This window comes from Budorcas taxicolor, chromosome 3 (genome assembly GCF_023091745.1).
Source record: "Budorcas taxicolor isolate Tak-1 chromosome 3, Takin1.1, whole genome shotgun sequence".
Classification (NCBI taxonomy): Eukaryota; Metazoa; Chordata; class Mammalia; order Artiodactyla; family Bovidae; genus Budorcas; species Budorcas taxicolor.
Window position 1 is genome coordinate 16,894,890 of NC_068912.1, and position 27,389 is coordinate 16,922,278.

A 27,389-nucleotide genomic window follows, 5' to 3' on the forward strand; every position below is an offset into this window, starting at 1 on the left:
GCCTGGTCTTACTGTCTTCATTCAGGCCCCTCTAGTCCCTTTCCCAGAAAATGACCAAAATTTTCCTCTTGTCTCTTCCTGCTTCCCTCCCTGTCTCCACCCCTTCCTTTTCCTCCCTTTTTCCTTTACTCTTTTTAAACCCTCGCCCTTCGCATTTGTAGGCTCTGGACCAATATAGAACTACATTTCCCAGTTTGCCCCACGCAGGGAGGAACCGAGAGGGAGGAGCAAAATCCCCGGGTCCCGGAGTCAACAGGGCTGCTGGGAAATGGTGTCCGTTTCCTCCCTCGTATTGCGTGACTGGGGCTGTTAAAGAGTCACGTAAACAAACTACAATTCCCGGCGGTCCCCGCGCGCAGCAGGTCAGGGCTAGGCTGGGGCCGGGTTCGCGGTGCTCGCTGAGGCGGCGGCGGCGGCTACGGCTGGAAGAGCCGGGCCGGGGCCCGCGGCGGAGGCCGTGGCTTGTATTGGGAGGGTGGCGGGGAGGGACGGGGGAGGAAGATGGCGACGTCGGGAGCAAACGGGCCCGGTTCGGCCACGGCCTCAGCTTCCAATCCGCGTAAGTTTAGTGAGAAGATCGCGCTGCAGAAGCAGCGTCAGGCCGAGGAGACGGCGGCCTTCGAGGAGGTGATGATGGACATCGGCTCCACCCGGGTAAGGGGCCGCCTCGGGAAGCGGGAGCCGAGCAGAGCTGTCCCAGAGCGGGGAGCCGAGAGGCGGGGCGGGGGCGGGAGCCGTAGCGAAAGAGGCGGAACGCGGCAGGGGCAGCGGGCGCCGCCGTCTGGGAGGCGCGGGTGGAGGGTCCGAGGGCAGGAAGACGGATTTTGCGGGAGGAGGTAGAAACTCCTGAGAGGTTGGAGAGTTTGGGAACGACTGGGAAGGCGGAGTAAGTGAGGCAGGAATGGACACGGAGAGGAGATGGTCCCCGAAACCCTGAGGAGTTAGGAGGTGGGTGGTCCTTGTGCATCTCTGATTGAGTTCTCTGAGGGACTCAGCATCTTCGATATTGGGTTACGGGGCCGGGTGGGGGGTTGGCCTGCTCGCCCTAGTCTGGCTTCTCTGAATTGGTGATCTCCTCTTATATGGTCTCTCTGCCTTGTTGCGCTACTCTCGGCACTTAGTGTCTCCGGGAAAGGGCCCCATGAGTGGTTTGAACTGGGTATAGTGGGGCAGGAAGTCCCCTCCTGCGTCCCGTCCCTTTGCTTCCTTTTTCAAATACTTCTTGTGGTTTCCTGACGTGAATGAAGGTGAGGTCCATTGCTCACAGACTGGTGCTTGGTATTTTGCCCTGGTCGCCTTGGAGGAGAGAGAGGGCTTTGGATCTCGAAAGGGGGTAGGTAACCAGTAAGCTATCAGTTATGTGGAACCGATGCTTTGCTGAACTTTCTAGGGAGATGGGCGTTTGGGGGGTTAGTTATGGGGTGCTTGGAGGGTCTTCTGTAGGGAGGAAATATTCATTCCTACGCAGTTCCAGAAAGAAAGCATCCTGGCAGAATTGCTTCTGAAGCTACCTAGACCCCTGCCACCCCGATCTTGGTGTCTTGCTTCCCATGGCTGGATGTCAGGGAGAGGTGGGGTGGGAGTTTGCCCAGTTGGTATGCAGTCCTAATTTAGGGACACATTATTCTCAAACAGCAGGTGAGGATATTGCAGTGATCCCTCCTGGCCGGAAGTTAGAAGGAATGTAAAGCTTGATGGATGGCCGAACATGAATACCACATTTCAAAGTTCTTTCTGCTGGTCTGACTGCCTTTGATTGAATCTGTCTGTGACTGGGACTCTGGTTGTATTTGTCTGTGTGTCTCCGTTACCTCTGTTAGTCTTTTTTGTGCTTTTTTACTTTTTTTTTTGAGTCTCTAGAGACCATGTGTCCTAGTTTTGGGGAGTCAGAGAAAGTTAGATGGGGAAGTAAATTGTGTGTGTTTGCACATAATCCCCTCTCACTGTTATGAGACTCATGATCTAACTGTTGACTGCTCCCCTTTAGGAGCTTTTGATCAAGGTGGGGCAGAGACAGGAAGGTGGGCAAGAGGCTGACCTCCAGCTGGCGGCTTGAGGCCATGCCCTCTGGACTGTGACTCCAGCGGAGGAATGATGGGATCTAGGGCTAGCATGTACAAACGAAAGCTCAAACGCTGGACCTTCTCTCTTTGTGGTGCTTCAGTCTGTCCCTTCAGCTCAGCTTAGCCCTGTTGGGTAACTTCTCTTCTGCACATAAAACACCTAGGGCATACATGGTCTGTGCCCGGAGACCTAAAGCTAGAGATTAGAGACCTGGAGTTCAGCCTGTTATCTGGCCAGCTGGGAGGTCTCATGTGAGGCACATACGGCCTGTGGGACCTATACTACTGAGAAGCTGGGGTTATCATATATATGAGTAGCGGTCCTAAAGTGGACCAAAGATCAGTATAGTGCCCACTGAACTCGCTGGACTGACCTCTTAGGACAGAGAGTCAATTCTGTTGTTGGACTATGCACAACAGCATGAGCCATGGAAGCTCTTAGACTTTACCACCGATCAGCTGCCTTGGGTCTCCTTGTTTGGCTGGTGGCAGAGGCTGAGCCTCAGAAGGAGATGCTCATCTCTCACAGAGGGACATGAGATCTTTAGGAAGACTGAATCCATGCCAGGCTGAGGGGTGTGGTGTCTTACTCCAATGCCAGACACATCTCCCCGAAGTGGGGATGAGGCCAAGGAGATAGCTCTAGGCCAGGCTGGAGTAGACTACTGCTTCTCCCCACCACGCACCCCCATTCTGCAGGCTCCCCTGCCTATTTAGGGGCTTTAGGACTAGGTAGAAGAATGCTTATTGGTCTCAGCTCTGTTTTTCCGGGTAGAAGAGTCATCATTTAGTTGTTCTATTTTTGGAGGCTCTGTGTAGCCTTCCTGAGGCTGGGCAAATGGCAGAGCCCAAAAGCCTGTGCCTACCCTCCAGAGCAAGAGACTGGCAGTCATGGCTCTGTGGCACCCACCTGTGACCCTTCTCTTGTCTTCCAGGTAGTCCTGTATGCATCTGGAAGGGAAAGCAGAGTTGCCTAATAGTCACTCTGCCCCAGGAATTCACCCATGTGATTAGCCTGGGGGCTCCTGGCAGCCCCTCAGGAACTCTGTTTAGGCTGATGCCAACTGGGACAGGCCCTGAGTAGAGTGGTAGGCTCTCCCTGGCTGGGTGATGCCAGGCATGAGTGATAGCATGGATGAGGGCAGCCCGCAGAAGAGCTAGGGCAGATTGTTTGTACTGGGTCTCAGTGGGTCTTCCCCCCAGCGGTGGCTTTTCTTCTGGCAGGTCTCTTGAAAGCATCAGCAATAGTAACGTGTCCTGAAGACAGGGATGGCAAACGGGGCGACAGGAGCAGTGCTCAGGACCCTCCTGACGTTCCCGTCTGTCCTCCATGTCTCAGTTACAGGCCCAAAAGCTGCGGCTGGCGTACACAAGGAGCTCCCACTATGGTGGCTCTCTGCCCAATGTGAACCAGATTGGCTGTGGCCTAGCCGAGTTCCAGGTGAGTGGACGCTGGCTTGTGGGATGTCGGGGGTGGAGAGCAGGCTCTCATGGGGCTTCCTCCGTTGACTTGCCTGTCTCTTTTGGCAGAGCCCCCTCCACTCCCCTCTGGATTCATCTCGGAGCACTCGACATCATGGGCTGGTGGAACGGGTGCAGCGAGATCCCCGAAGAATGGTGTCCCCGCTTCGCCGCTACCCCCGCCACATATCCTTCAGGGGCTGTGCAGTCTGGCGGGCGGTGGGGTGGGGTTCCTCAGGAGCTCATGGTGGGAAAAGGGACTTGAGGTGCTGTCCAGTCCCATTTTGCAGAAGCTTCTTGACCCAGTCCGCCTGAAACGTTTGGCCCCTGTGTCAGCACTGGCTCCTGCGACAGGGAGCTGTCCCTCCTGTGGTTGTGCCCGCCGTCTCTGGCCGGTGCTGACCTTCTTGACTTCAGCTTGCTCTTTGCTGCTAGATACATGGCTCCCTGACAACTCTTGCTAGGGTTTTGCTTCCCTCCTGCTCACATTTGTTTGTGGCTTTCAATCTCAGAGACCGTCACAACCACCTGTCTCCCCCAAAGGCTGCTTAGACATTCATCTATTTTTTCTGACTCCATTAGGCCTGATTCCCTTTTTTCTCTTCCATTCTTTGCCCTTATTTTTGGCCGTGTAGAGGAGGAGGAAAAAAAAAGGTGTTTGTTTCTTAAAACAACTCATTGCTGCCTCCGTTATTTTTTTCTTATCTGGTCTCTCTTCCACTCATCCCCTCCTCACTGTTTCCCTTAACTGGCGCTCTTCACATTGACAGCTCTCCCTATAGTCCTGCCTATTTATCTCCTCCCCCGGAGTCCGGCTGGCGGAGGTCAGTGTCCAGGGCAGGCAGGGTCTCCTGCCTACTCTCTGACTTGTCTCTGGCTGGAGCTGGAGTTGGGTCTGGGCCTGCTCGGCCAGGCTTTCAGCCATACCTCCTCCCACAATGGCAGGGCTGGGAGGGGTGGGGGTAGGTGGAGTAATGGGTCAGAGTCCAGTCTTGGCCATGTTGACACGGATGGCCAAGCCTCCCTGTCCAGCCAGAGCAGGACCAATGGTAGCTGGGGTGTGTGTGTGTGAGGGGGAGGGGAGACGGGCAGGGTGGCTGGTGAAAGTGGCTGCCTCCTATCAAGAGTGGGTGCACTCAGATTCTAAACCCCTCCCCTGTCCATCTGATCCCTAATATTCATACCCAGAACATTTGCTAAGCTCTAAGATTCCTATTTAGCTTGTCCTGGCAGATAGAAGTTGAGGATTTCCAGATCTTAGTTTGTTTGTGGAGAGGGTTCACGGATCCCAAGTATCAAAACGATCAGAAAGAAAGAGGCATGATCCCGGGTACCCAGCCCTCTTGGCTGCCCCACATTTCCCCCTCTTCCTCCAGTACCTGTCTTCTGGTCCTTGTGAGCCTTCCTCCTCATGACTTTGTTTTTCCATCCCAGGACAATGCCCTGGGGCAATTTCCCTGCAGAGAAGGGGCAGTTGTTTCGACTACCATCTGCACTTAACAGGTGATGGCCCTTGCCTTCTTTAGGCCACATCTCTCCTTATCTGTAGTTTCTGGGGCCCTGTTCCCCCACCCCACCCTGTCCCAGCCCAGCTAGTGTTTTCCCCTACTGAGCAGGGCACGAGGAGCAGGAAGGCTGTCATGGGTGCCAGCTCATCTCTGTTCCCCTCACAGGACAAGCTCTGACTCTGCCCTTCACACAAGCGTGATGAACCCCAGCCCTCAGGACACTTATCCAAGCCCTGCACCCCCCAGCGTCCTGCCGAGCCGCCGTGGAGGTAAGCAGCCATGTCCCAGGGTGAGGTCAAGCCCTGGAACTTTTGTTTTGAAGCAGGTAGGCAGGTGGGCACACAGTCAACTCCACCACACACAGCCACTCCATCCTTTACAGGTTGTCTGGACGGCGAGATGGACTCCAAAGGTATGTGTTCCTCACCGCATTCGGTATGTGGGGGTACTGAATGCCAGAGAATTTCTGGGCTGGTGTTGGGGGCTTTGTTCAGAGCCAGGGAGGGGTCTCCCTCCTGCCTGCATCTGATTCCTGTCCTGCCTTACTGCCTTCTCCAACCCTCTCATCACCAGTCTTTCTCTTTCAAGTCCCTGCTATTGAGGAGAACTTGCTAGATGATAAGCACTTGTTGAAACCATGGGATGCGAAGAAGGTAGGCATGGCCCACTGTCCCTCTTCTTTCCATGGAGCAGGTCTTCAGGGTTCTCCCCTGAGCTCTGTCCTCATCTGCCACCTTCTTCTTTCTCTCCTCAGCTGTCCTCGTCCTCCTCCCGACCGCGGTCCTGTGAAGTCCCTGGAATTAAGTAAGTACTCTGTGAGGTCAGCTGAGGTGGGGAGAGCTGTAAGGGGAACTGTGGGCTGCTGGGCTCTGCTCTTTGCTGCCCGCTGCCCCCATTTACATCTTGTCTTCTTTCCCAGCATCTTCCCGTCTCCTGACCAGCCTGCCACCGTGCCTGTCCTCCCACCTGCCATGAACACGGGAGGCTCCCTACCTGACCTCACCAACCTGCACTTTCCCCCACCACTGCCCACCCCCCTGGACCCAGAGGAGACAGCCTATCCCAGCCTGAGTGGGGGCAGCAGTACCTCCAATTTGACCCACACCATGACCCACCTGGGCATCAGCGGGGGCCTGGCCCTGGGCCCGGGCTACGATGCGCCAGGTGAGTGGCTGTCCTGGCTGCATGTCCCTGGGGTGCTGTCTAGCTGGAGGGACAAAGGGGTGGGAAGCTTGAGCACCTAGGATTTTCCTGTGGCTGCCCACACCCCACCCTTCATCCGTCTCCCCCCAGTTTCCCTCACTGTAGTCGTCTGCCAGTGAGAGCTGGTGAGTGTGGCTGTTCCTCGAAAGAAGATGGAGAGCAGCCCTCAAGTGGGCAGCGCCAGCCTGATTGCCAGGGGCAGCGTAGGGAGGGCATCGTGTTGCCGCTTTCATAGTCTGGTCACTGCTACCCATTCCAAGCAGAAAGGGGCCCAGTTCCCATCAGTAATGTTGGCATTTCTGGTTTTTTGTCTGTGCCTACAGGACTTCATTCACCTCTCAGCCACCCCTCCTTGCAGTCTTCCCTAAGCAATCCCAACCTCCAGGCTTCCCTGAGCAGTCCTCAGCCCCAGCTCCAGGGCTCCCACAGTCACCCCTCACTGCCTGCCTCCTCCTTGGCCCGCCACGCACTGCCCAGCACCTCCCTGGGCCACCCCTCGCTCAGTGCCCCGGCCCTCTCCTCCTCCGCTTCCTCCTCTCCCGCTCCCTCTCCGGCGCTGGCAGCCGCCCCTTACCCAGCGTCTGCCCCTGGGGCCCCCCCCCGCCACCGCCGTGTGCCCCTCAGTCCCCTGAGTTTGCCCGCGGGCCCAGCCGACGCCAGAAGGTCCCAACAGCAGCTGCCCAAACAGTTTTCGCCAACAATGTCACCCACCTTGTCTTCCATCACTCAGGTATGCGTGGCTGCCTTCCCTAATGTCTGTCTTCCCCTCCTTCCTTCTTCTGCCGAGTTCTCTCCCTCCCACCCTGCTTTCTTCCAGTACCTCTTCTCCTTCACTCCTGGTGTTATCCGACCCCATCCCCTCCATCCTCTACCAGCCCTGCTTGGATCCATCTTGTTTCCTCTTGGCTTTAAGAATGCAAACCCTGGGGTGCAGCCTTCTAATTTCAAATCCTGGCCCCACCTCTTAGCATCAGTCTCCTTCGATGTTTACTTAACTCCTGTGAGCCTCAGCATCCTCATCTGTAAAGCCAGGCCAGCAATGTAAGAATCAGAGGCAATCACATGCGGGAAGCGCTCAGCACCATGCCTGGCCCAGCTGCACACTCACCAAAGGACCGCTCACCCTTGCCCTTTTCTCTCTCTTTCTGGTTCCTGTCCTTCTTTTCTTGTCTGTCTTTTTTCTCCTGCATCCATCCTGCCCCACTCCCTCTCCCATCTGCTCACTTTCCTTTTAGGATTTCATAGAGACTGTCAGGTGATGGATCCCAGTCCCTTCATTTTACAGACGACGACGCTGGGGCCCAGAGGGAAAGTGACTTTCCCGAGTTTACACAGCATGTGAGGGAAGAGTTGGGACCAGAACCCCACATTCTTGGTTTAGGGCTTTTTCCTCGCTGCTGACGTTCTGAGCTCTTCCCTCCTCGCCTGCCCTTTCCCCCTTTTCTGCTCTCTCTGCTCCTCTTCTCCTTTCACCCTGATGCTCTCCTTTCCCTCCCCTCCATTCTAGTTTCCCTTCCTCCTCTGTTGTTCTTCCCTGGAATGTGTGTTCTGTGTTCCATCTTTACGCAGGCCCCCTTTTCTGTAGGAAAGGCTAAGGCCAGGCCAGCAAGGGCTCTGCTCTCCTGGGACTTGGAGGGAGCCTAATGCCAGCTCCTTTCACCCTCCTTCCTCTCGCAGTCCCTCTGGCCTCTTCAGGGCTTTAGAACAGTTGTCAAGGTCATTGTTGTGTGATCAGTAGCTTGTGAGGTGTCTCACACGTAGTTGATTACTGATAGTAGAGTACCCCGCTTTAAGAATCGTTGACTCCTGGAGTGGATTCAGAATTATCCTTGTGTTAAGCTCATTCAGTCACTTGCATTCTGAGATGCTTTCCTGAGAGTAGTTGCACCTCAGCGATGCCCAACGGAACGCTTTTGGTTTTGTGTTGAGGAGGGCTACAACTGAAGAGGGTGAGAAGCTCTGACAAAGAGTTCCTCTTAAGGGGCACACTGAGGGGTAAGCGTCTCCCTTTTTGCTTGCCTCTCCTCAGGGCGTCCCCCTGGATACCAGTAAGCTGCCCACCGACCAGCGGCTGCCTCCATACCCATACAGCCCCCCAAGTTTGGTTCTGCCCACCCAGCAACCCACCCCAAAGCCTCTGCAGCAGCCAGGGCTGCCCTCTCAGGCCTGCTCAGTGCAGCCCTCAGGGGGCCAGCCCCCAGGCAGGCAGCTGCAGTATGGGACACTGTACCCACCCAGCCCCAGTGAGCATGGGCAGCAGTCTTACCACCGGTCGATGAGTGACTTCAGCCTGGGGAACGTGAGTACCTGGGCCCCTAGCTCAGAAGCCGGGGAGGGGATGGAGGTGGGTCAAAAGAGCCTGAGTGGTACTGAGGGGGCCACTCTGACCTGGAACATCTAGGTGGGGAGAGCCTTCCTTCTTCTCCCTAGGTAACACAGTCCCATCAGCTTGGGGCTCCTCTCTCCCTGCGTTTGCCCCCACTCCTGCCCCTCTGCCCCAGCTCCCTCCACGCAGCTTGCTCTTTGCTGACTGCTGCTCTGACCCATTGTCTTCCTGGCACGTGCATGCCCTGTCCCAGTAGGTACGGGGCCCTCACCTCCCCTGGGCCCTCTTCTCTTCTGTCGCTCTGCTTGTTGCCATTTCCCTCTATCTCTGCTTTTGTTCCCGCAGTGTGGGAGGTGAGGTGGGCTAGAGAGAGGTGTATGAAGATTACTGGGCAAGGCGGGTGTGTGAGCAGTGCTCGCAAAGCCAGGCAGCAACACCCTGCTCTGAAGCCCACTTACTCCAGGCTTGTCTGGGTGTCCATAGCTGGAGCAGTTCAACATGGAGAACCCATCGACCAGCCTGGCGCTGGATCCCCCTGGCTTTCCCGAAGGGCCTGGCTTCTTAGGGGGTGAGGGACCAGTGAGTGGCCCCCAGGACCCTCACGCCCTCAACCACCAGAACGTAACCCACTGTTCGCGCCACGGCTCAGGGCCTAACATCATCCTCACAGGTGAGAGGTGTGGACGGTGACTGAGGATGGGAGGAGGGTGAGATACATTGGGTGGCGCAGCAGGAGACTGGGCGGGGCAGGGGGGCGGTCTTGGAAGAGTTCATGAGGCGTGGGGGCCTCACTCGTCTCTTCCGTCCACACAGGAGATGCCTCCCCAGGCTTCTCCAAGGAGATTGCAGCGGCCCTGGCTGGAGTGCCGGGCTTCGAGGTGTCAGCAGCTGGGCTGGGGCTGGGGCTGGGGCTGGAGGAGGAGCTGCGCATGGAGCCACTGGGCCTGGAGGGGCTCAGCATGCTGAGCGACCCGTGCGCCCTGCTGCCTGACCCGGCTGTGGAGGACTCGTTCCGCAGTGACCGGCTTCAGTGAGCCCACCTCAGCGCCATCCCTCTTCTCGGCCCTATCCCTCGTCACTGTCCCTTTCCTCCCTTCCCCTGGCCAGTAGAGATGCCACTCTCTGCCCCCAGATCCTCTTTCTGACATGAATGAAGGATCCCAAGAATGAGAAAAGGCAAGGGGTTTTTTTCCAGGTGGCCCCTGAATTCTGCACAAGTTGGGGGGGGACCTGGGGGACCTCAAGGGAGGGCCTAAAGCACTTGTAACTTTGAACCGTCTGTCTGGAGGTCAGAGCCTGTTGGAAAGTGGGGGGTAGAGGGGAGCCCCGGAGGCAGGGCTTGTCCGGATGCCTAGGGGTGGGCAGTGCCAGCCCCTCCTCACCACTCTTCCCCTTACAGTGGAGGAGAGCCAGAGTGGATATTATTTTTTATTAAATATATTATATGTTAATAAAAAAATCCTATTAAACCCTTGGTGTGGTTGGCTCCTGTTTGGGATACGGCTGGGGATCAGGGGAGTTCTTGGGGACATGAGTCTTTTTGCCTGCTATGCTTTTTTTTTTATTTAATTTGGCTGTGCCAAGCCTTAGTTGCAGCATGCAGGATCTCCATTGCATTCAGGGCATGTGGGATCTAGTTCCCTGATCAGGGATCAAACCTGGGCATTGGGAGCATGGAGTCTTACCCACTGGAACACCAGGGAAGTCCCCTATTACGCATTTTGCATCTTCTCAACACCATGTGGTTTGTGGAGGGGCCCCCCAAAGCCTCAGAATTTGTACTCAGCACGGGACATAGGGCTGCAGGCTGGGTGCAGGCCCCGTGGCAGCACAGGTGCCTTCTCACTTGTCCAGGGCCTTGCTGTGGCATCAGGGGACAGGGGCTTTGACTGCTGCTGCTCTTCCTCAAACTTGAGACCCTGGCAGTGAGTCAGGAGGTGAGAAGGTGACTGCTGGTTGAGCTCTCAGCTCTGGATATTTCTGGTAGAATGACCCCACCTCTCCCCAGGTGTATCTGGCCTCAGTGCTAAGGCTTCCAAGGAGAGAGGATTTAAAAACTACCGAGGCCAGATAGTAAGCCTAGAGGACCTGGAAGTTCGATATGCCGGGCCAGCCTCCAACCCAACGCTTCTCATTCTCATTCTGCCCCTCACCGTGCATGAATTCACATCACCCTCCCACTCCTCACTCATTCAGAGGCTTGAGTGCCAGCTAACCTGTTTTGATGGTTTCCTCTTTTTGGCTTGGGTTGCTAGTCCTCTGACCCTCTGAGCTTCTGCCCTCTTTCCCTCACACAGCACAGAAGAGCAGTGCCGCTCCTCCACTACCTCTGCCTCGGCTACTTGCCCACAGCCCACAGTCCTGGCTTCTCCGCTTCCTCTTTCCAAAACTTGTCATTTTCAAAAATGAGAACTGAGAACTTCTGGCTTAGGCTGGAAGGGAATGCAGTGTGCCCTAAACCTGGAAGTAGGAGCAGCCATCTGGGTCTCCTCACACTAGACTTTCAGGGCCTTCACCCAAGCAGGCAAGCCACATTTGAGTAGGCTCGAGGGCGGGACGAGAGCACGCCTCGGACTTCAGGGGCCGCCTAGGGTCAGTGTCGGGCAATGGCTCGGTGGTGGGAAGCTCCCTGGGTGCAAGGGGCCCTCCCAGCCGCCAGGGGTCGCGCTGCAGGCGGTCGGGCGCTGGGCAGGCGCGGCCAGGGTCACGGCCGCCGGCCGGGGAGGGGGGGTGGGGGGAGCGGCGGCGCCCGTGGTCCCGGAGGGGGGGTTGGGGGGAGCGGAGAAAGCGGGGCGCGCGGAGAAGCACCGGGCCCTCAGCGCGGCAGGAGCCGGGGGGACCGCGCGGCGCGAGCGAGCGGCGCGGCAGCACAGTCCCCGCGTGGCGCAGCGCGGCGGGGACGCTGGGATCGCCCGGATCTCCCTCCAAGGCGCCCTGCGCCCCGGCGCCCTCGGCCGCCTCTTCCTCCTTCACTCGCCGTCCCGGCGGGAGCGGCGCCCGAGTCGGGTGCGCCATGTCCGGGGCCGGGTAGCCTTGCCGTCCGCCGGCCCGCCTTCCGAGCCACCCGCCCGCGGGCCGGCCGGCCGGGCAGTCGCGGGGCAGGCAGGTAGGGGCTGGACCGGGCGGGGCAACGGGCGGAGAAGGGAGGGAGGGAGCGCGGGCGGGGCGGGGGCTCTCCCCAGCTGTTCCCTGGCGTTGCACATCTGGTTCCGGTTCCTCTCTCCTGGGGAAGTGAAAGTGGAGGGGAGGGCGCAGTCTGGAGTTAGCTAGCTGTGCCCGGCGCCCTGCACCCCTCCTGCTCCCGCGGGTCCCGAGCCTGAGCACCCCTCCCTCCCGCTCCGGTCACGCGGCGGCCGGCGCTGCTGCCGTCACGTCCCCGGCCGCCTGCGCGTCCGCTCCTCTCTGCCCTCCTGCTCCTTCCTCAGCCTCCTCCCGCTCGGCGCGCCCTTTGCCCCAACGCGAACTTCCCGCTGTCCGGCTCGTGGGCGCCGGGACCCGGAGTGGTGTCCCTGCCCCTTGCGTTCCCTAGGGAGAAAGGGCTGCCTTCCTGCAGGGCTCTTCCCTAGCTTGGTGAGGAGAGGCCCGGCTGCGCAGGTCCTGCCGATGGGAGCCACTCGCCCCTCAGCTGGTCTCACCTCGTGGCTCCTGCCTGCTGCTTGGGGCAGAGGACATAGGGCTCCCATTCGCCTGCAGTGGACGAGGCACGGGGCTGGGTCCCAGAGCTAAATCAGGAGGCTGACGCCGACTCCTGGCTTCACCTCGCGGATGTGGAGACTAAATTTAGCTGGAGTTGGTGTATGTGTGAGTGACCAGAGGCCAGGTTAAGGAGAGCCAGCTTGGGTCCATGAGAGTCCCTTGCCCCCTCTTCTCTGGGCAAGGGTGAGAGGTTAAGTAGGACTGTACATCCTGGATCTAATCTGAGCTGCCTCTGCCTTGCTCCGGGTCCTTAGGCTAAAAAGCTTCCAACTTGGAATGATGCTGTGTTGGCACCTTCTGACAATACCCCCCCTCCTCCGCACACCCTCACCAGCACCACACACACACCCATAGGCTGACTTCCGCCGAGCTGCAGCTTCCCCTCCACTGTTTCAGGAAGTCACCTCCCTTCCCCTCTGAAGCAGCCCCCACGCCTCCAGTCCTCTGCTGCAAGCCACCCACCAAGCTGTTTCCCAGCTTCTGCACTCAGGGCACCCCGGGACCCTTGATGCTCCTACTTCCGGGGGTTGGGCCATGGAGGCAGGTGAGAAGAGTTACTGAGAGGCCGCTGTGGGCCTGTTTCCGTCTCTGGGCTTCATGGAGGGCTTGGGGATGGTGGGGACTGTCTCCCACAGCTTCTTTGGACTTAACTGAGGATACCTAAGGATCCTGGAGGTTGGAGGGCACTGATTTTTTTTTTTTTTTTTTGGTCAGGTTACTGGAGCTAGGTTAGAAAAAAGGACACTCAAGTCTGGTGAAAAGACACTTAAAGCCTGGGTTTTGTGGGTTCCTCACAAAAACCTAGAGGTGGGCGCTTTAAGAATATTAGCTGGCTCATGAGATTCTTAGAATGTCAACTAGAGTAAGAAGGCCAGAAATCTATAAAAAGACTGTAATGTTCGCCTGATGTCACGGCCAGAATGAATGTTATTGTAGGCCATTACAGAAAAATTGTGATCTCTGTTATGTTAGGGAGTGAAGAGGGCTGGGGTCTTTAAAAGGGATACAGAAACCATGTGATGTCAGAACCCAGAGCCTAAGTTAGCTGTGTGCAGTGGGTTCTTTGGAAAGAGGGCTGGTACCTCCAAGAGGGAGGGTCCTGGTCTCTTTAAGGAGCTGTGGTGGGCTGTTAGGGCCTGGTGATGTCACAGGCGGGAGAGTTCAGGATTGGCTGGCCACTGATCCTGCTTTTCCTTGAAAGTACTAGGAAGAGGAGGGAAGCAAAAGGGAGACTCCCTGGTTGCTGGTTGCCATGGCAACACAAACCTTCCTTGCTTCATCTCTCCCCCACTTGACCATTCCAGATGCAGTGAGTGAGGGGGGGGCCATGGCGGAGGAGCGGCCCCCCCGGCTGGTGGATTACTTCGTGATAGCTGGACTTGCAGGGAACGGAGCACCCATCCCTGAGGAAACGTGGATTCCTGAACCCAGTGGGCCCCTGCGCCCTCCCCGGCCAGCTGAGCCCATCACAGATGTGGCAGTCATCGCTAGGGCCCTGGGCGAGGAGGTGCCCCAGGGCTACACATGCATCCAGGCTTCTGCTGGAGGCCACCCCTTGGAACTCAGCGCTGGGCTCCTAGGTGGAACTCAACCCGTCATCTGCTACCGGAGGGGGCGTGACAAGCCCCCCCTCGTTGAGCTGGGGTGTGTGCACCTACCTACGCCTGCTGGCACCAGGGGAGGCTGGGCGACCTGGGGTGAGGCAGGGAGAGGTAGGGGTATGGGATGAGGGATGTTCAGTGGGAATGGCAAGAGAGTGGTCCTGAGGCCAGGGAGAAGAGCCTGAAGCTGTGTGTACTTAGTCCTCACACAGATTTGGGTGCGTGTACTAGTGCTGCTACTTGCTAGCTCTGTGACCTTTGGCAGGTTATTGAGCCCCTCTGGGTCTATTTCCTCAGCTGTAATTTGGGGAAAATAATACCTCCTCATAGGGTAGTTGAGATGAAATTGACATGAAATGAGATCATCCATATAAGGGACTTAGCACAGAGTCAGTAAATGGTAGCTTTTCTTCTTGGTATTTATTATTGAGCACTGAGAGCCATGGAAGGCCTGAAGTATTGTTACTGATCAAGAAGTAGAGCCTAGGGATTTCTCTGGTGGTCCAGGGACTAAGACTCAGCGCTCCCAGTGCCGGGGGCCTGGGTTCGATTCCTGGTCAGTAGATCCCACATGCCATAACTAAATATCCTGAGTGCTGCAACTGAGACCTGGAGCAGCCAAATAAATGAATATTAAAAAAAAAAAAATTGAGCCACGGGCAGAGAGGGGCGCAGGGTTCTGGAGGGCGGGTTCAGCAAGAAGTGGGCCCTGGTGTCGGTGTTCGACTAGGCTGAGTAGGTAGGACTAGGAAGGCAGATCTAGCAAGACTGGGGGCTTTCTCCTCTGTTGTGGACTTCTGACATCTCTCTCTGTTCTCTGTGCCCAGGGTGTTGTATGAGGGGAAAGAACGTCCCAAGCCTGGCTTCCAAGTGCTAGATACGACACCCTACAGCCACTCAGCCAACCTGGCCCCTCCAGGCCCTGGGCACCCCCGCACCTACCTCACTTACCGGCGGGCAGCAGAGGGGGCAGGGCTGCATGCCCTGGGCATCACTGACCTCTGCCTGGTACTGCCCAGCAAGGGCGAGGGCACTCCTCATACTTACTGCCGATTGCCCCGCAACCTCAACCCTGGCATGGTGAGTGGGGCCCTGGGCCAGGAGCCAAGACTCATGTCATCTCCGTGTAAGGGGTGGACACTGGGCACACAGGGCATGCTAGGACCAAGGCCTCTAGCGGCGGGGGTGGGTCCAGAGGTGTGACACTGGTCTTGGGGGACTGGGATTAACAGGCATTGTAAAGACAAAGACCACTTAGGGGTGGTGGACAAAATAACCCCTCAGAACCTTTGTTAGCTGTGTGTCTGCTTGTCTCTTGCCGTTTTGGGGCAGTGGGGCCCAGCAGTGTACCTGTGCTACAAGGTGGGCCTGGCCAAGGCCAACACGCTGGTGTATGAGGCAGGTGAGTAGCCTGTCTCTGTTCCCTCGACCCTCTGCGTCCCTCTGCCCTGGTGCCTCTCGGCGGGTACCTTCAGTGTCCACAGAACTCACCTCCCCTTTGCCACATGGCCCTTCTCTGGGATCCCCTGGTTCTTTCCCCCGGTGTCTGATGGACCCTACTCCTTTTGGGGACCCCCCACTCTGCCGGGGGTGCAGAGCTGCTGGGCCGCTACCCAGAGGAGGACAATGAGGCGTTCCCGCTGCCCGAGTCAGTGCCCGTCTTCTGCCTGCCCATGGGGGCCACTATCGAGTGCTGGCCTGCCCAGACCAAGTACCCCGTGCCCGTCTTCTCCACCTTTGTGCTCACGGGTGCAGCTGGTGATAAGGTGGGTGTGTGGAGCGTGGTCAGGGGTCTGGGCTCCGCGGGGCCCACCTGACTGCCCTTCTGCCCCTGCCAGGTGTACGGTGCTGCCCTGCAGTTCTACGAGGCGTTCCCGAGGGCCAGGCTGTCGGAGCGGCAGGCTCGGGCCCTGGGCCTGCTGAGCGCTGTGGAGCGGGGCCGGGCACTGGGGGGCCGGGCTGTGCGCAGCCGCCGCGCCATCGCTGTGCTGTCCCGCTGGCCTGCCTTCCCAGCCTTCCGCGCCTTCCTCACCTTCCTCTACCGCTACTCCGTCTCGGGACCCCACCGTCTGCCCCTGGAAGCGTGAGCATGGGGCTTCCCCGATGCTGGGAAGGGTTACGAGGCCAGGAGGAATGGAGGAGAGGACGATGGAGCTGGGGGGGCAGGGGCGCAGAGGAGTCGGGACGGGGCTGTAGGTGTGGCTGGAGAGCTGGCCCATTGCAGGAGTGCCCCTGGCTGAAGGGGCGAGTGGGGCCTGAGACCCAGGCTACACTTGCTTAGCCAAGTCCTGGCCAGGGCCTGTGCACACCCAGAGGGATCTCTCCTGCTGTGCATCAGTGCTGTGCATGGTGGCGGCTCCCGTGGCTGGCGGCAGTCTTGAGGTAGAGCTCAGGGAGGAGCGAGGTCCCTGGGGACAGGCGGAGGAGAAGAGCAAAGGCGCTGAATGGACAGCCTGGAGCCTGCCTCTGACCGCGTCCCTCTCTCCCCCAGGCACATCTCCCACTTCATTCACAATGTTCCCTTCCCTTCCCCACAGAGACCCCGCATCCTGGTGCAGGTGAGGGCTGGGTCTGGGGGGAGAATTCTCCCCTGCAGGGGGAGAATGGGCAGGGGCTAGTCTTCACCATCCTGACCTGTGGCTCTTTTGCCTCTCAGATGTCTCCCTATGACAACCTGCTCCTCTGCCAGCCTGTATCCTCACCCCTGCCCCTCAGGTATATGCTCAGGTTGGGGGGCAGGGCTGTGATGACCAGGGGCGGGGTGGGTGCCAGGCAAGTGGGCACTGGTGTAGAGGGCTGTGCAGGCTGGGCCCAGGTGGTGTCTGTGCCCAGCGATGAGGGAAGGGCCTCCTGCTGACTCTTCCCCCACCTGGGCATTGCCCCCAGTGGTGCCAGCTTCCTGCAGCTGCTGCAGACCCTGGGCCCGGAGCTGGCCATCACGCTGCTGCTCGCTGTGCTCACGGAGCACAAGCTGCTAGTCCACTCACTGCGGCCCGATCTGCTCACCAGCGTCTGCGAGGCCCTTGTCTCTGTGAGTGCCACTCTGCCCGGCCTGCCTTACCCAGAGTGTTCTTTCTTGTGCCCTAGTCCCTGCCTGGATTCTCCTTACTTTTCCTTTCTTGAGGAGGACTTCCTCAGTCTCATCCTTGGGCATGGCCTACAGGGTGTAGAGCTTCAGTCAGGAGCTTTTCTTTGGAGCTCAACTCCAGCAGCTTGTCACAAGCACCACCGGTCAAGGTCCATGCCCCTCTTCTGCTGCCTCCCTGCGCCCTGCTCACTGGCTCTCATCCCCCGATGCTTTAGATGACCTTCCCGCTGCACTGGCAGTGCCCCTACATTCCGCTGTGCCCACTGGTGCTGGCAGATGTGCTGAGTGCCCCCGTGCCCTTCATCGTGGGTATCCACTCCAGCTACTTCGATCTGCATGACCCACCTGTGGATGTCATCTGTGTGGATCTTGATACCAACACGCTCTTCCAGTAAGAGGGCTGGGTCTTTTCTGGGGGTTTCGAGGATGGGCGCAGAAGAGGGCTGGTCAAAGGAGCCTCAGGGAAAACAAGAAACCCTATCACCCTTTCTTCCTTCTGTTTATCTCACAGGACTGAGGAAAAGAAGCCCCTCTCCCCTCGGACCCTACCCCGCAGGCCCTACAAGGTTCTGCTGGCCACACTGACGCACCTCTACCAGCAGCTGGGCCAGAGTAAGGAGCCTGGGGGGAGGCCGGACACCGTTACCGACCTTTAACCTCTGGTCTGGGGAGACCTGTGGAGAGCCGGACCTTACCTGGGGAGGTTAGAAGCACTGAGCTCTCACTGGGTGGGAGTGAGAGGAATTCAAGTTCAAGGTAGAGGTCAAGGCATATGCCACATTAAATTCCTGGATGTGTCAGAAGGCTGGGCTTGCCACCGGGGCGGCTTGCAACTGTTACCGAAAGGTAACTTTTAGTTGCTGTTGGTACTAGGTCTGTTAGGAGCTGGCAGTGGTGGGGGGCAGCAGGTGGTAGGGTTGCAACCTGACTTCTGTGGGGAGCAGGGTTGAGCAAGCCCTGTGGGTGCTGGCCCTGATGCTCAGGCTGCCCTGGTCCCCAGCGTATACTGGCCCTGAGGAGGAGGCCTCCCTGGAATTCCTGCTGACGGACTACGAGGCAGTGTGTGGCCGCCGGGCCCGGCTAGAGCGCGAGGTCCAGGGAGCCTTCCTCCGCTTCATGGCCTGCCTGCTCAAGGGCTACCGGGACTTCCTACGCCCACTCACCCAGGCCCCCTCTGAGGGGTCTCGTGATGTCGACAACCTCTTCTTCCTGCAAGGTAAAGGCAACCTGTCCCTGCTTGGGGAAGGTATCGTGGGACAGGTGACCAGGGGCTGGGCTCCGTGGGGAAGTCAGAGGGCATGTGAAATCACACAGTTACTTGTTTCTAAACTCAGCTGGCATTTTTGTGGTCACCAGCTTTGAGCTATGTGCTCTTCTGGGCCTGGTGAGGGGATAAGGGTACAAAGATGAATCAGCTGTGGCACCAGCCTCTGGGAAGCCCAGGGCTTGGTGGGAACACAATGACACCTGTGGTAAGCCAGCCCAAGGGCGAAAGTCTCCTCTTGGTGACTCCCCAGTCTGAGGCCCTCGATGCCCAAGGATAAAAGGGAAGGATGCCATGGGACCATGGTGCTGGGGCAGCTGAGCTGGTCAGCTTGGCGTGTAGGGCCAGAGGGGCCAGAGAGGATGGCTTTCATGGCCTTGGATGCCAAGTTGGCGGGGAGCCAAGACAAGGGTTCAGAAGCGGGTGGCTGTGGTAGAGCCCCCAGTGACCACCCTCTTGGCCCCCTTCTCACCCATCAGGCTTCCTCAAGTCCCGAGAACGTTCCAGCCACAAGCTGTACTCCCAGCTGCTACACACGCAGATGTTCTCCCAGTTCATCGAGGAATGCTCCTTTGGCTCTGCTCGGCACGCTGCCCTCGAATTCTTTGACTCTTGTGTTGACAAGGTATTGGGATCATCCCTTCTTTTTGTGCCCTCTGCTCCTCTCTCGGCTCTGTCACCCCAGATATAAACACTGTCTCACACGTGGTGAGGCTGGTGCCCCCGTGCAGCGCACACAACTGGCCTCATAGACACACTGTCTTCCTGCCCCTCACTCGTCCCCTGGCTGTATCTCCAGGGCCCTGACAGAGTCTGGGCCCATTACCTGCTTCCCCGTGGCTGTGCTTTCCCGGGAGATGCCATCTTCTGGATCCCTGGCCCTGCTCTGTGCCCACTGTCTGGATGTCCCCTTTCTTACCATCCTGCTTCAGGTCCACCCAGAGCAGGAGAAGCCTGAGCCCACGCCCCTGGTGGAGCTGGAGGAGCTGTCGGGCAGTGAGCTCACCGTGTTTATCACGCCTCCCGAGGAGCCGCCAGCGCCAGAGGGCAGTGAATCCACTCCTCAGTACTGGTGAGTACCTCCCGCCCCCTCTCTTGCTCTGAGGCCTGATCAGCTGACTTAGTACCAACTGCTCTCCATATGGCCTCTCTCCGCCCCTCCAGTTATGATGGGTTCCCCGAGCTACAGGCTGAGCTGTTCGAGTCTCCTCAAGAACAAGCCGGGGCTCTGCCTGTGCCAGGCCCATCCCGCAGTGCCCCCAGCAGTCCTGCCCCTCGCCGTACCAAACAGGTAACCAGCAGGTGGGCCCCCTAGAGGCATCTGACTCAGGCCAGGACTGCTGCTTCAGTTTCTTCATCTGTAAAATGGGTATATCAGTACTTATCCCACAAAGTTGTTGGGAGGTTTCAACATGTCTGGCACAAAGAAGAAACACGAACCATCAGTGTTGTCGTCGTCCTCATCTTCATTTTCTGAGGACTCCGGAAATCCAGGGGCTTGCTGCCTCTGCCAGGACACCTGCCCACACTCAAGCTAAGCATCTGTGCTTGGGAATCCAGGGCTGTGGGCACTGTCCCTGCCACCCCCTCAGCACACAGACCCTTTCTCAGGGTGGGTGCTGCTTCTCCCACACTGTTTCAAGACCTGCCCTGGCATCATTCTCACCAAGGTGTGTCCCCCGCCCTCTTTAGGAGATGAAGGTGGCGCAGCGGATGGCACAGAAGTCAGCAGCTGTGCCTGAGCTGTGGGCCCGGTGCCTGCTGGGCCACTGCTACGGGCTGTGGTTCTTGTGTCTGCCTGCCTATGTGCGCTCGGCGCCCTCCCGGGTGCGGGCACTGCAGACGGCCTACCAGGTGCTGCGCCAGATGGAGAGCCGCAAGGTGGTGCTGCCTGATGAGGTGGGTGCCCGGGCCCAGTACCAGGGGCTGGTGCAGCCCCGGGGGCCGCAGCCGACGGGGAACATGGGCCCAAGTCCAGGAGCTGGGCAGGTGCTCCGTCGTGTTCACTGGATTAGTGAGCGTGTTCAGGTTGTCGCAGCAGGGACTTCGGGGTGGCAGGGTCCGCAGGAAGGGAGGTGGCTCTGTGAGGACTGGGGAGGCTGGAGGTGGGCGCTCACTGAGGCTTGAGGACTGGGGCCGAGAGCGAGCCCACCTCATCCCGCGTGTCTCCGGCCCAGGTGTGTTACCGCGTGCTGATGCAGCTGTGCTCGCACTACGGGCAGCCCGTGCTGTCCGTGCGGGTCATGCTGGACATGCGGCGGGCGGGCATCGTGCCCAACACCATCACCTACGGCTACTATAACAAGGTGCCCAGTCACTCGCCTTTGGGGTGGGCGGTGGGGTGGTGGCAGGGGTATGTGGGGCGGGCGCTGTTCCCCGACACCTGTGGCTTTCCCCTCCCCGTGGAGATCGGGCCCGTACAGTCCAACAGGGTCCTGCGGCCACTGTCCCACAGAGCTCCTCTAGTGCCTCGGCACCTGGGCTGCTTTGAGTCTCACCCACAGCAGTCCTGGCAAGCAGGTTAGGAAAGTACCGCCACCTCCCAGGAATAGCTGATCATGGGAGCCAGGATGCCAGGCTCTGCTCCAAAGACAACATCCACGTAAAGCCATCTTACCTTTCCCACAGCTCCTTGAAGTGGAACGATCCTCGTCCCCATCTTACAGATGAGCCTATGAGGTTGCAGGGGGTTAGTAACTTGTCCGAGGTACCACAGTAAGTTAGGGAGTTAGGACACACACAGGCATATCGTTTCCTGAATCCAGGCCCTTCACCATGACGCTAAACTATTTCCTGTTTTTAGATGAGGAAACTAATGGCCAAAACAAATGAACTGATGTCTTCAAAGCCCACAGTTTATAAACAGCAGTCTGCAGACAGGTTGTCTCCACCGTTTCTGACTTCCTCCAGAACCCCCTGGGTGGCCACCGCCAGCTGTCTGTTCTGGGCTCTTGTTCCTGGCTGAGCCCTTGGCAGGACAATCATAGGCAGGATGTCTGGAGGGAAAGGTGGTCGCTGGGCCCCCAGGTCAGGCAGTCAGCATCTAGCTGAGGCCCAGGGTATGGAGACAGGCTGTCTGCATGGGTGAACACTGTGCTTGGCAGGCTGTGCTGGAAAGCAAGTGGCCGTCTGGCACACCGGGTGGGCGCCTGCGCTGGGCCAAGCTCCGGAACGTGGTCCTGGGGGCTGCTCAGTTCCGCCAGCCCTTGCGAGAACAGCGGCAGCGGCAGCAGAAGCAGGAGGAGGTGGAGACAGCAGCCCAAGAGGCAGGCAGCTCGCAGCCAGGTGGGTAGGGCCTGGTGACACAGGCGGGGACAGGCATGGAGAGCTGGGCTGGTCCAGTGGCTGACAGTCAGTGCGCTGAGGACAGGTAGACTACCCTTGGCAGCCAACAAAAGACAAGAGATTCCGCCTGGGAGAAGCCTTGCAGACCCAGGTCCCCGTGAGGAGCTCTGTTTTGGAGCTGGGGGCCAGGTTTCCAGCTGGCTGTCTTTTGACCCCTTCCTGCCTTCTGCAGAGCCCTATTTGGAGCCCCCCTCCCCAACCCGCCCCCTTCAGCGCCAGACTACCTGGGCCGGGCGAAGCCTGCGGGACCCCGCCTCACCTATGGGACGCCTGGTGAAGAGCGGCAGCCTGGGTAGTGCCCGAGGGGCACAGCCCACCGTGGAGGCTGGTGTGGCCCACAGTGAGTGCCCTCATCCCACGCCCCACCCCTCGGCCCATCAGCTACCCTAACCACTTTCCAGGTGGAGGGGTGGTGCTCTGTGGCAGGTACTGTAGGGTCTGGGGGAATCTTGCCCAGACTGTCATCATGGTGGGGGCTGTGGTGCCAGATTGCATAGCCAGGAATTGTGTTTGCTCAGGTCCCAAGGAGGGCCTGGACTCCATCTTCCCTGATTCTTTTCTGCCTTGCAGTGATAGAGGCCTTGGGGGTCCTGGAACCCCGGGGATCACCCATTCCCTGGCATGATGGAAGCCTCTCAGACCTGAGCCTGACCGGGGAAGAGTCGGCACCTGGAGGCAGCCCAGGGGACTCAGGCTCAGCCCTGAGCACCCAGTCCACTGAAACCCTGGAAGGGCCAAGTGGGCGGGTGCCCAAGGCTGGTGGGCGTCAGGATGAGGCCAGCACCCCCCGAAGAGGGCTGGGTGCCCGCCTCCAACAGCTGCTCACTCCTTCTCGCCGCCCCCCCACCTCTCGTGCCCCCCCGTCTGAGCTGCCCCCTGACCTGCCTCCCTCAGCCCGTCGCAGCCCCATGGACAGCCTTCTGCGCCCCCGGGAGCGCCCTGGATCCACTGCATCTGAGGTAACCACTAAGGGCAGGCTCCAGACACTTTAGCACTTGGAGGCCTGGGGAGGGGCTGCAAACTTGCAGTGCCCAGAAGTGGGCCTTGAAGGGTGGCTGAGCCAGCCTCCTGGATAAAGAGCAGCATGGGGTTGGCTGACTGTGCTTTCTCTCATAATGGCAGAGCTCAGCCTCTCTGGGCAGTGAGTGGGACCTCTCAGAATCTTCTCTCAGCAGCGTGAGCCTTCGCCGTTCCTCAGAGCGCCTCAGTGACACCCCTGGATCCTTCCAGCCACCTTCCCTGGAAGTGAGGATAACCCCTCCCACACAGACTGCTGGAGCTCACATATATACCACACCCAAGGCACCCTGTCAGAGGCAGGGGCTGACGGGAGGCGGGAGGAGGCTGGGCTGGGCTGTGGAGGTTCAAGCCTGGGTAAGGAGCAGGGGCTCCTGAGCTCTGAGGCCAAAAGGGGCCTGCTTCCTGGGGCCTTTCACCTGCAGATTCTGCTGTCTAGCTGCTCACTGTGCCGTGCCTGTGACTCCCTGGTGTATGATGAGGAGATCATGGCTGGCTGGGCGCCTGACGACTCCAACCTCAACACCACCTGTCCGTTCTGCGCCTGCCCCTTTGTGCCCCTGCTCAGCGTCCAGACCCTTGATTCCCGACCCAGGTGCCCAAAGACGGGCAGGGGCTGCGGGTGCGGCAGGGCGGCAGAGGCCTAAGGGCTAACCTTCCCGCCATCTCCTTGCAGTGCCCCCAGCCCCAAGCCTGCCCCTGCTGGTGCCAGTGGCAGCAGCGACGCTCCTGTCCCCGGGGGCCCAGGCCCTGTGCTCAGTGACCGCAGGCTTTGCCTAGCCCTGGATGAGCCACAGCTCTGCAACGGGCACACGGGGGTAAGGGCTGGGCCAGAACCCAGCTGAGTGTGTGTGTGGGTGTTGCCCTGTGGGTAGCCCCAGTGACGCTGAGGAGAGATGGGTACAGAGGGCAAGGGGCGTCCCAGAAGCTGCTGGATGTGGTGGCTCAGTGGGAAGCAGGGCTCTGAGGATGGGGCTGTGGTATATCCCCTCCCCTGCCCTCCTGCTTTGTGCCTGACAGAGTGCCTCCCGGCGTGTTGAGAGTGGGGCATGGGCGTATCTCAGCCCCCTCGTGCTGCGGAAGGAGCTGGAGTCACTGGTCGAGAACGAAGGCAGTGAGGTGCTGGCATTGCCTGAGTTGCCTGCTGCTCACCCCATCATCTTCTGGAACCTTCTGTGGTATTTCCAGCGGCTGCGCCTGCCCAGCATTCTGCCGTGCTTGGTGCTGGCCTCCTGTGATGGGCCCCTGCCCCCCCAGGTCGGTGCGCGGACACAGTCCCTGCCCCCTCGTCTCCTAGCTGTTTCTCAGTCCCCTGTGTCCTTGGCGCTATAGGCAGAGCACAGGTTTGGAGTCGCTTATAACTGGTTGACTCCTGGCCATTTCATTTCACTTCTCTGAGCTTCAGTCTCCTCATCTGTAAGATGGCATAACTGCCCCCTCTCTGGGCTGTTGTTAGGCACCTAGTGTAGTGCCTGTTACCCCAGTACTAATTCGTTAATGTTCATCTATTCATCACTCTGCTCATTGCACCAATATTTATTGGGCACTTTTTAGGTTCCAGGCAGAGTTTTAGGCACTAGGGATGCAGCAGATTACAAAACAAAGTCCTTGCTCTCAGAGAACTTGCATTCCCATGGGGAACAAGAGTTTCTCTCTTCTCTTTAGCTGTGCCTGGTAATGTCCCTGTCCCTTGGAATAGCACCTGTCCGTTTCCCGCCCTCTGCCTCCCACGCCATGAGCCTGTCTTCTTTATCTTGGCCCCCTGCAGGCCCCAGCTCCTTGGACAATGCCTGATCCAGCGTCCGTGCAGGTGCGGCTGCTGTGGGACGTCCTGACCCCTGATCCCGATAGCTGCCCACCTCTCTATGTACTCTGGAGGGTCCACAGTGAGTCTCATATTTGGCCCAGAATGGGAAGGAGTAGGTCCTGTGCTTAGAGGGCTCAATAATCTTGGTTACCTTCTTTTCCACCCAGGCCAGATCCCACAGCGGGTGGTATGGCCAGGTCCAGTACCTGCATCCCTTAGCCTGGCGTTGTTGGAATCGGTGCTGCGCCACGTCGGTCTCAACGAGGTGCACAAGGCTATAGGGCTCCTGCTAGAAACTCTAGGGCCCCCTCCCACTGGCCTGCACCTGCAAAGGTATCACGTTCCCATCCGAGAGGTCCTGGGTCTGTCGCAGGCTCCTTTCCGCCTTATCTCACTTATACCCTTTTGACTCCACTCCAGGAGCATCTACCGTGAGATCTTATTCCTGACATTGGCTGCTCTGGGCAAGGACCACATGGATATAGGTGAGGGAACAGGCAGCGGGCTGAGGGGTTTAGATCTAGGGCCAGGTGTGGGAGGCTGGGGATTGACCTAACATACTGACCTACCTCCACCCTCTTCCCTAGTGGCCTTCGACAAGAAGTACAAATCCGCCTTTAACAAGCTGGCCAGCAGCATGGGCAAGGAGGAGCTGAGGCAGCGGCGGGCACAGATGCCTACCCCAAAGGCCATTGATTGCCGGAAATGTTTTGGAGCGCCTCTGGAATGCTAGGGACCCTTAAGCTTCCTTCTCCAGTCTGGGCTGAGGAGGTGAGGGAGGAAGGATTCTAGAGAGAACCTGCTTCTCTGTTTCTTTCCGAGTTGGGAATAGGCTAGGAAGCATGCCCAGCCATAGGCTCTGAGTGGGGGCAGTGGGACCCACTATTACCAAAAGTCACAATTTCCCATCTCCAGCCTGCCCTCTATGCTCATGCTGATGTTGGAGGAGGCCTGGGGGTAGCTGGCACATCTCTGTTCCACCCCATCCTATACCAGGAACTCCCCTCCAGGGTACCCACAGATCTGCACTGCCCTGGCCATTTTATAAGTTTTTGTTTTAAAAAACAACTGGAAAGATACACAGCTACTGAGCCTTTGCCCTGAACAGGAGGGAGGGATGTCATTTCCCACCAGAGATGGTCCCTTTCCCCTAGAATTGCCGAAGGAGCCTAAGGCTCTCTATGCCTTTCTACCTTAGTGTTTGTATTTTAAGTTATTTATTCTGGAGCCACAGCCCCCTTGCTTAGGAGGTTCTTATGGACAGTAAGAGAGAGAAGGGAAATGGGGCTCCATGGTCCAGTGGTTTGTAGCTCCTTGAAAGTCAGGAGTTAGAAGCTAGAGGAGTCCCAAGCTCTCCTTAGGAAAAATTGGTGCCCCTCTAGTCCTAATCCTTCTTGTCCACTCCATCTTGGGGAATGCCTCACACACCCAAGGCCCTGACTGTGCAATAAGGATTGTTCCTTGTGAAGTTTCGTTGGATGTAAATATAGTAAAAGCTGCTTCTGTCTTTTTCCTTCTGCCTCCTGTTCTCTGGGATAAAGGTGGGGGATACCGCTGTTTTTCTCCTGGCTGCACATCCTTCTCTCCACCTTTTCATCCCTTGCTGCCTTTGGGCACACACTACTTTCCCTGACCAGGTCTGGTGCTGGTCCCTTGGGGCACAGGGAGTCTCAGAGCAGGAGAGGGGTGAATCCGGTGCTGGCTATGGTGGTGCCAGTCTGTGTGGTACTTCCGGCCCTCCCACACAATCACCTCCTTGTCCCTCATCTGTACCCCACACAAAGGCTCCATTCTCTGGGGGCCCTGAGCTCATCTCTGCCTTCTTTCCTCTCCCCCATATCCCCCCTCCCAACTTCTCCAGTACCTCCACAGGGATGACAACCCTCTCCCCAGTCACTGGTGTTGGCCACGCTCACACATCCTGGGAGCTGCTCTAACTGCAGGCAGTACTCTTCCAACCAGGGTCTCAGCCTGGGGACAGCACTAGGAGGACAAGAGCAAGGATTGAGGAGCTCACTACATGTGGGCATCAGGCAGCCAGGCACTACTTCTCTAACCCTTTTGGCCCCACTTGGAGTTCTCCCTTTTTTTCCTATATAATGAAATAAACACAGGAAACAACTCCTAACAGAGCTGCAAAATCAATTACCAAAGGGAATTAACCAGCAAAACAAAAATGCCTTGGGGAAGGAGTGTCAGTGGAGGAAATAACTTACATGCGCCTCTAGTGCAAATTCCTGGGGGTGGATATCAGTAGATGAAGATAGCAGTACTACTGAATTCTGGGACCCTCAGGCCAGAGGATGCTTTCCCATCCTGTCTGGAGCACTGTCCTAAAGGAGCTGCCAAGGAAAGGAGGAGGGGCTTAGGAAATGCCATCTGTTTTTGTCAGGGACTACTAGAAGATGACTTCTTCAAAGGGGAACCTTCACATTGCCCCAGGTTCTGATTAGATCTCACTACCTAGGGTCAAACTTTCCCTGTATCATCCCTAACAACCTGCAAGGGAGCAACTGCCTTCCTGAAAACATAAGTTTCTGATGAGCATAGCATGCCCAGCCATGCACTGAACTGTCTGGAATTACAAAGAGAATTTCAGGGCTCAGTCCCTACCTTACTAGAGCATGCAGTCTTCCTGATCTAGAGTGCCTCCCAGCCTACGCTGCTCATTTTTGGGCTTCCTCAAGAGGCCTATAGTCAGATGGGTGGAATTACAGAATTCTTGAACCACAAGGGTATCTCAGAATTCCAACAGCCAAGTACTCACCGTAGCATCTGACATCTCTGACCTGTGGCCTTGGGGAACTGAATGAGGGGAAGGATATATCCAAATTACCTGGTCCCAATTTCTCTTCCCTCACTTTAGAGTGTGTAGGCTTCAGTATGACAAATTTTATTTAAATCTTGTCTCTGGCACTTGCTAATTTTATTACATCAGACAAGTTACTTAACTGCTTGTGCCTCAGTTTTTCCTCATCTGCGAACTGGGGAGAGGTTGATTAAAAACAAA

The 27,389-nt window shown here is 57.9% G+C and overlaps 2 protein-coding genes across 5 annotated transcripts; both read left to right on the plus strand.

Annotated features, from left to right (window-relative positions):
- Positions 1-470: 470 nt before the first annotated feature.
- Positions 471-9,975, plus strand: CRTC2 (CREB regulated transcription coactivator 2). 3 transcript variants are annotated; one of them, XM_052636879.1, is made up of 14 exons: positions 471-654; positions 3,403-3,504; positions 3,594-3,710; positions 4,287-4,348; positions 4,959-5,027; positions 5,198-5,301; positions 5,415-5,444; positions 5,621-5,685; positions 5,787-5,836; positions 5,952-6,196; positions 6,559-6,965; positions 8,265-8,534; positions 9,045-9,231; positions 9,375-9,975. In XM_052636879.1, exons 1-14 carry the CDS (start codon positions 502-504, stop codon positions 9,593-9,595), a joined length of 2,082 nt encoding a protein of 693 aa, XP_052492839.1. In that variant the 5' UTR covers positions 471-501; the 3' UTR covers positions 9,596-9,975. The 3 variants fall into 3 exon arrangements, with proteins under 3 accessions (XP_052492839.1, XP_052492838.1, XP_052492840.1); XM_052636878.1 differs by having other exon boundaries at positions 3,594-3,707; positions 4,284-4,348; XM_052636880.1 differs by lacking the exon at positions 4,959-5,027 and having other exon boundaries at positions 3,594-3,707; positions 4,284-4,348.
- Positions 9,976-11,410: 1,435 nt separating this feature from the next.
- Positions 11,411-25,969, plus strand: DENND4B (DENN domain containing 4B). 2 transcript variants are annotated; one of them, XM_052636575.1, is made up of 29 exons: positions 11,411-11,667; positions 12,654-12,801; positions 13,562-13,901; positions 14,686-14,938; positions 15,191-15,260; positions 15,455-15,624; positions 15,697-15,941; positions 16,350-16,416; positions 16,515-16,573; positions 16,745-16,889; positions 17,162-17,337; positions 17,458-17,558; positions 17,947-18,162; positions 18,690-18,835; positions 19,143-19,282; positions 19,375-19,501; positions 19,903-20,109; positions 20,388-20,516; positions 21,315-21,495; positions 21,728-21,895; positions 22,126-22,514; positions 22,678-22,800; positions 22,998-23,167; positions 23,249-23,390; positions 23,593-23,829; positions 24,341-24,458; positions 24,547-24,712; positions 24,800-24,864; positions 24,967-25,969. In XM_052636575.1, exons 2-29 carry the CDS (start codon positions 12,792-12,794, stop codon positions 25,110-25,112), a joined length of 4,506 nt encoding a protein of 1,501 aa, XP_052492535.1. In that variant the 5' UTR covers positions 11,411-11,667; positions 12,654-12,791; the 3' UTR covers positions 25,113-25,969. The 2 variants fall into 2 exon arrangements, with proteins under 2 accessions (XP_052492535.1, XP_052492536.1); XM_052636576.1 differs by lacking the exon at positions 12,654-12,801 and having other exon boundaries at positions 24,967-25,968.
- Positions 25,970-27,389: the final 1,420 nt, after the last annotated feature.

Excerpts from the sequence above, each read along its gene's own strand:
- CRTC2 (XM_052636879.1), top strand. The coding sequence starts at position 502 with ATGGCGACGTCGGGAGCAAACGGGCCCGGTTCGGCCACGGCCTCAGCT. Across the intron at positions 4,349-4,958 it reads CCGGAGTCCGGCTGGCGGAG|GACAATGCCCTGGGGCAATT; the intron begins GTCAGTGTCCAG and ends TTTCCATCCCAG. Across the intron at positions 5,686-5,786 it reads AACCATGGGATGCGAAGAAG|CTGTCCTCGTCCTCCTCCCG; the intron begins GTAGGCATGGCC and ends TTCTCTCCTCAG.
- DENND4B (XM_052636575.1), top strand. Across the intron at positions 16,574-16,744 it reads TCCTCACCCCTGCCCCTCAG|TGGTGCCAGCTTCCTGCAGC; the intron begins GTATATGCTCAG and ends CATTGCCCCCAG. Across the intron at positions 19,502-19,902 it reads CCCCTCGCCGTACCAAACAG|GAGATGAAGGTGGCGCAGCG; the intron begins GTAACCAGCAGG and ends CGCCCTCTTTAG.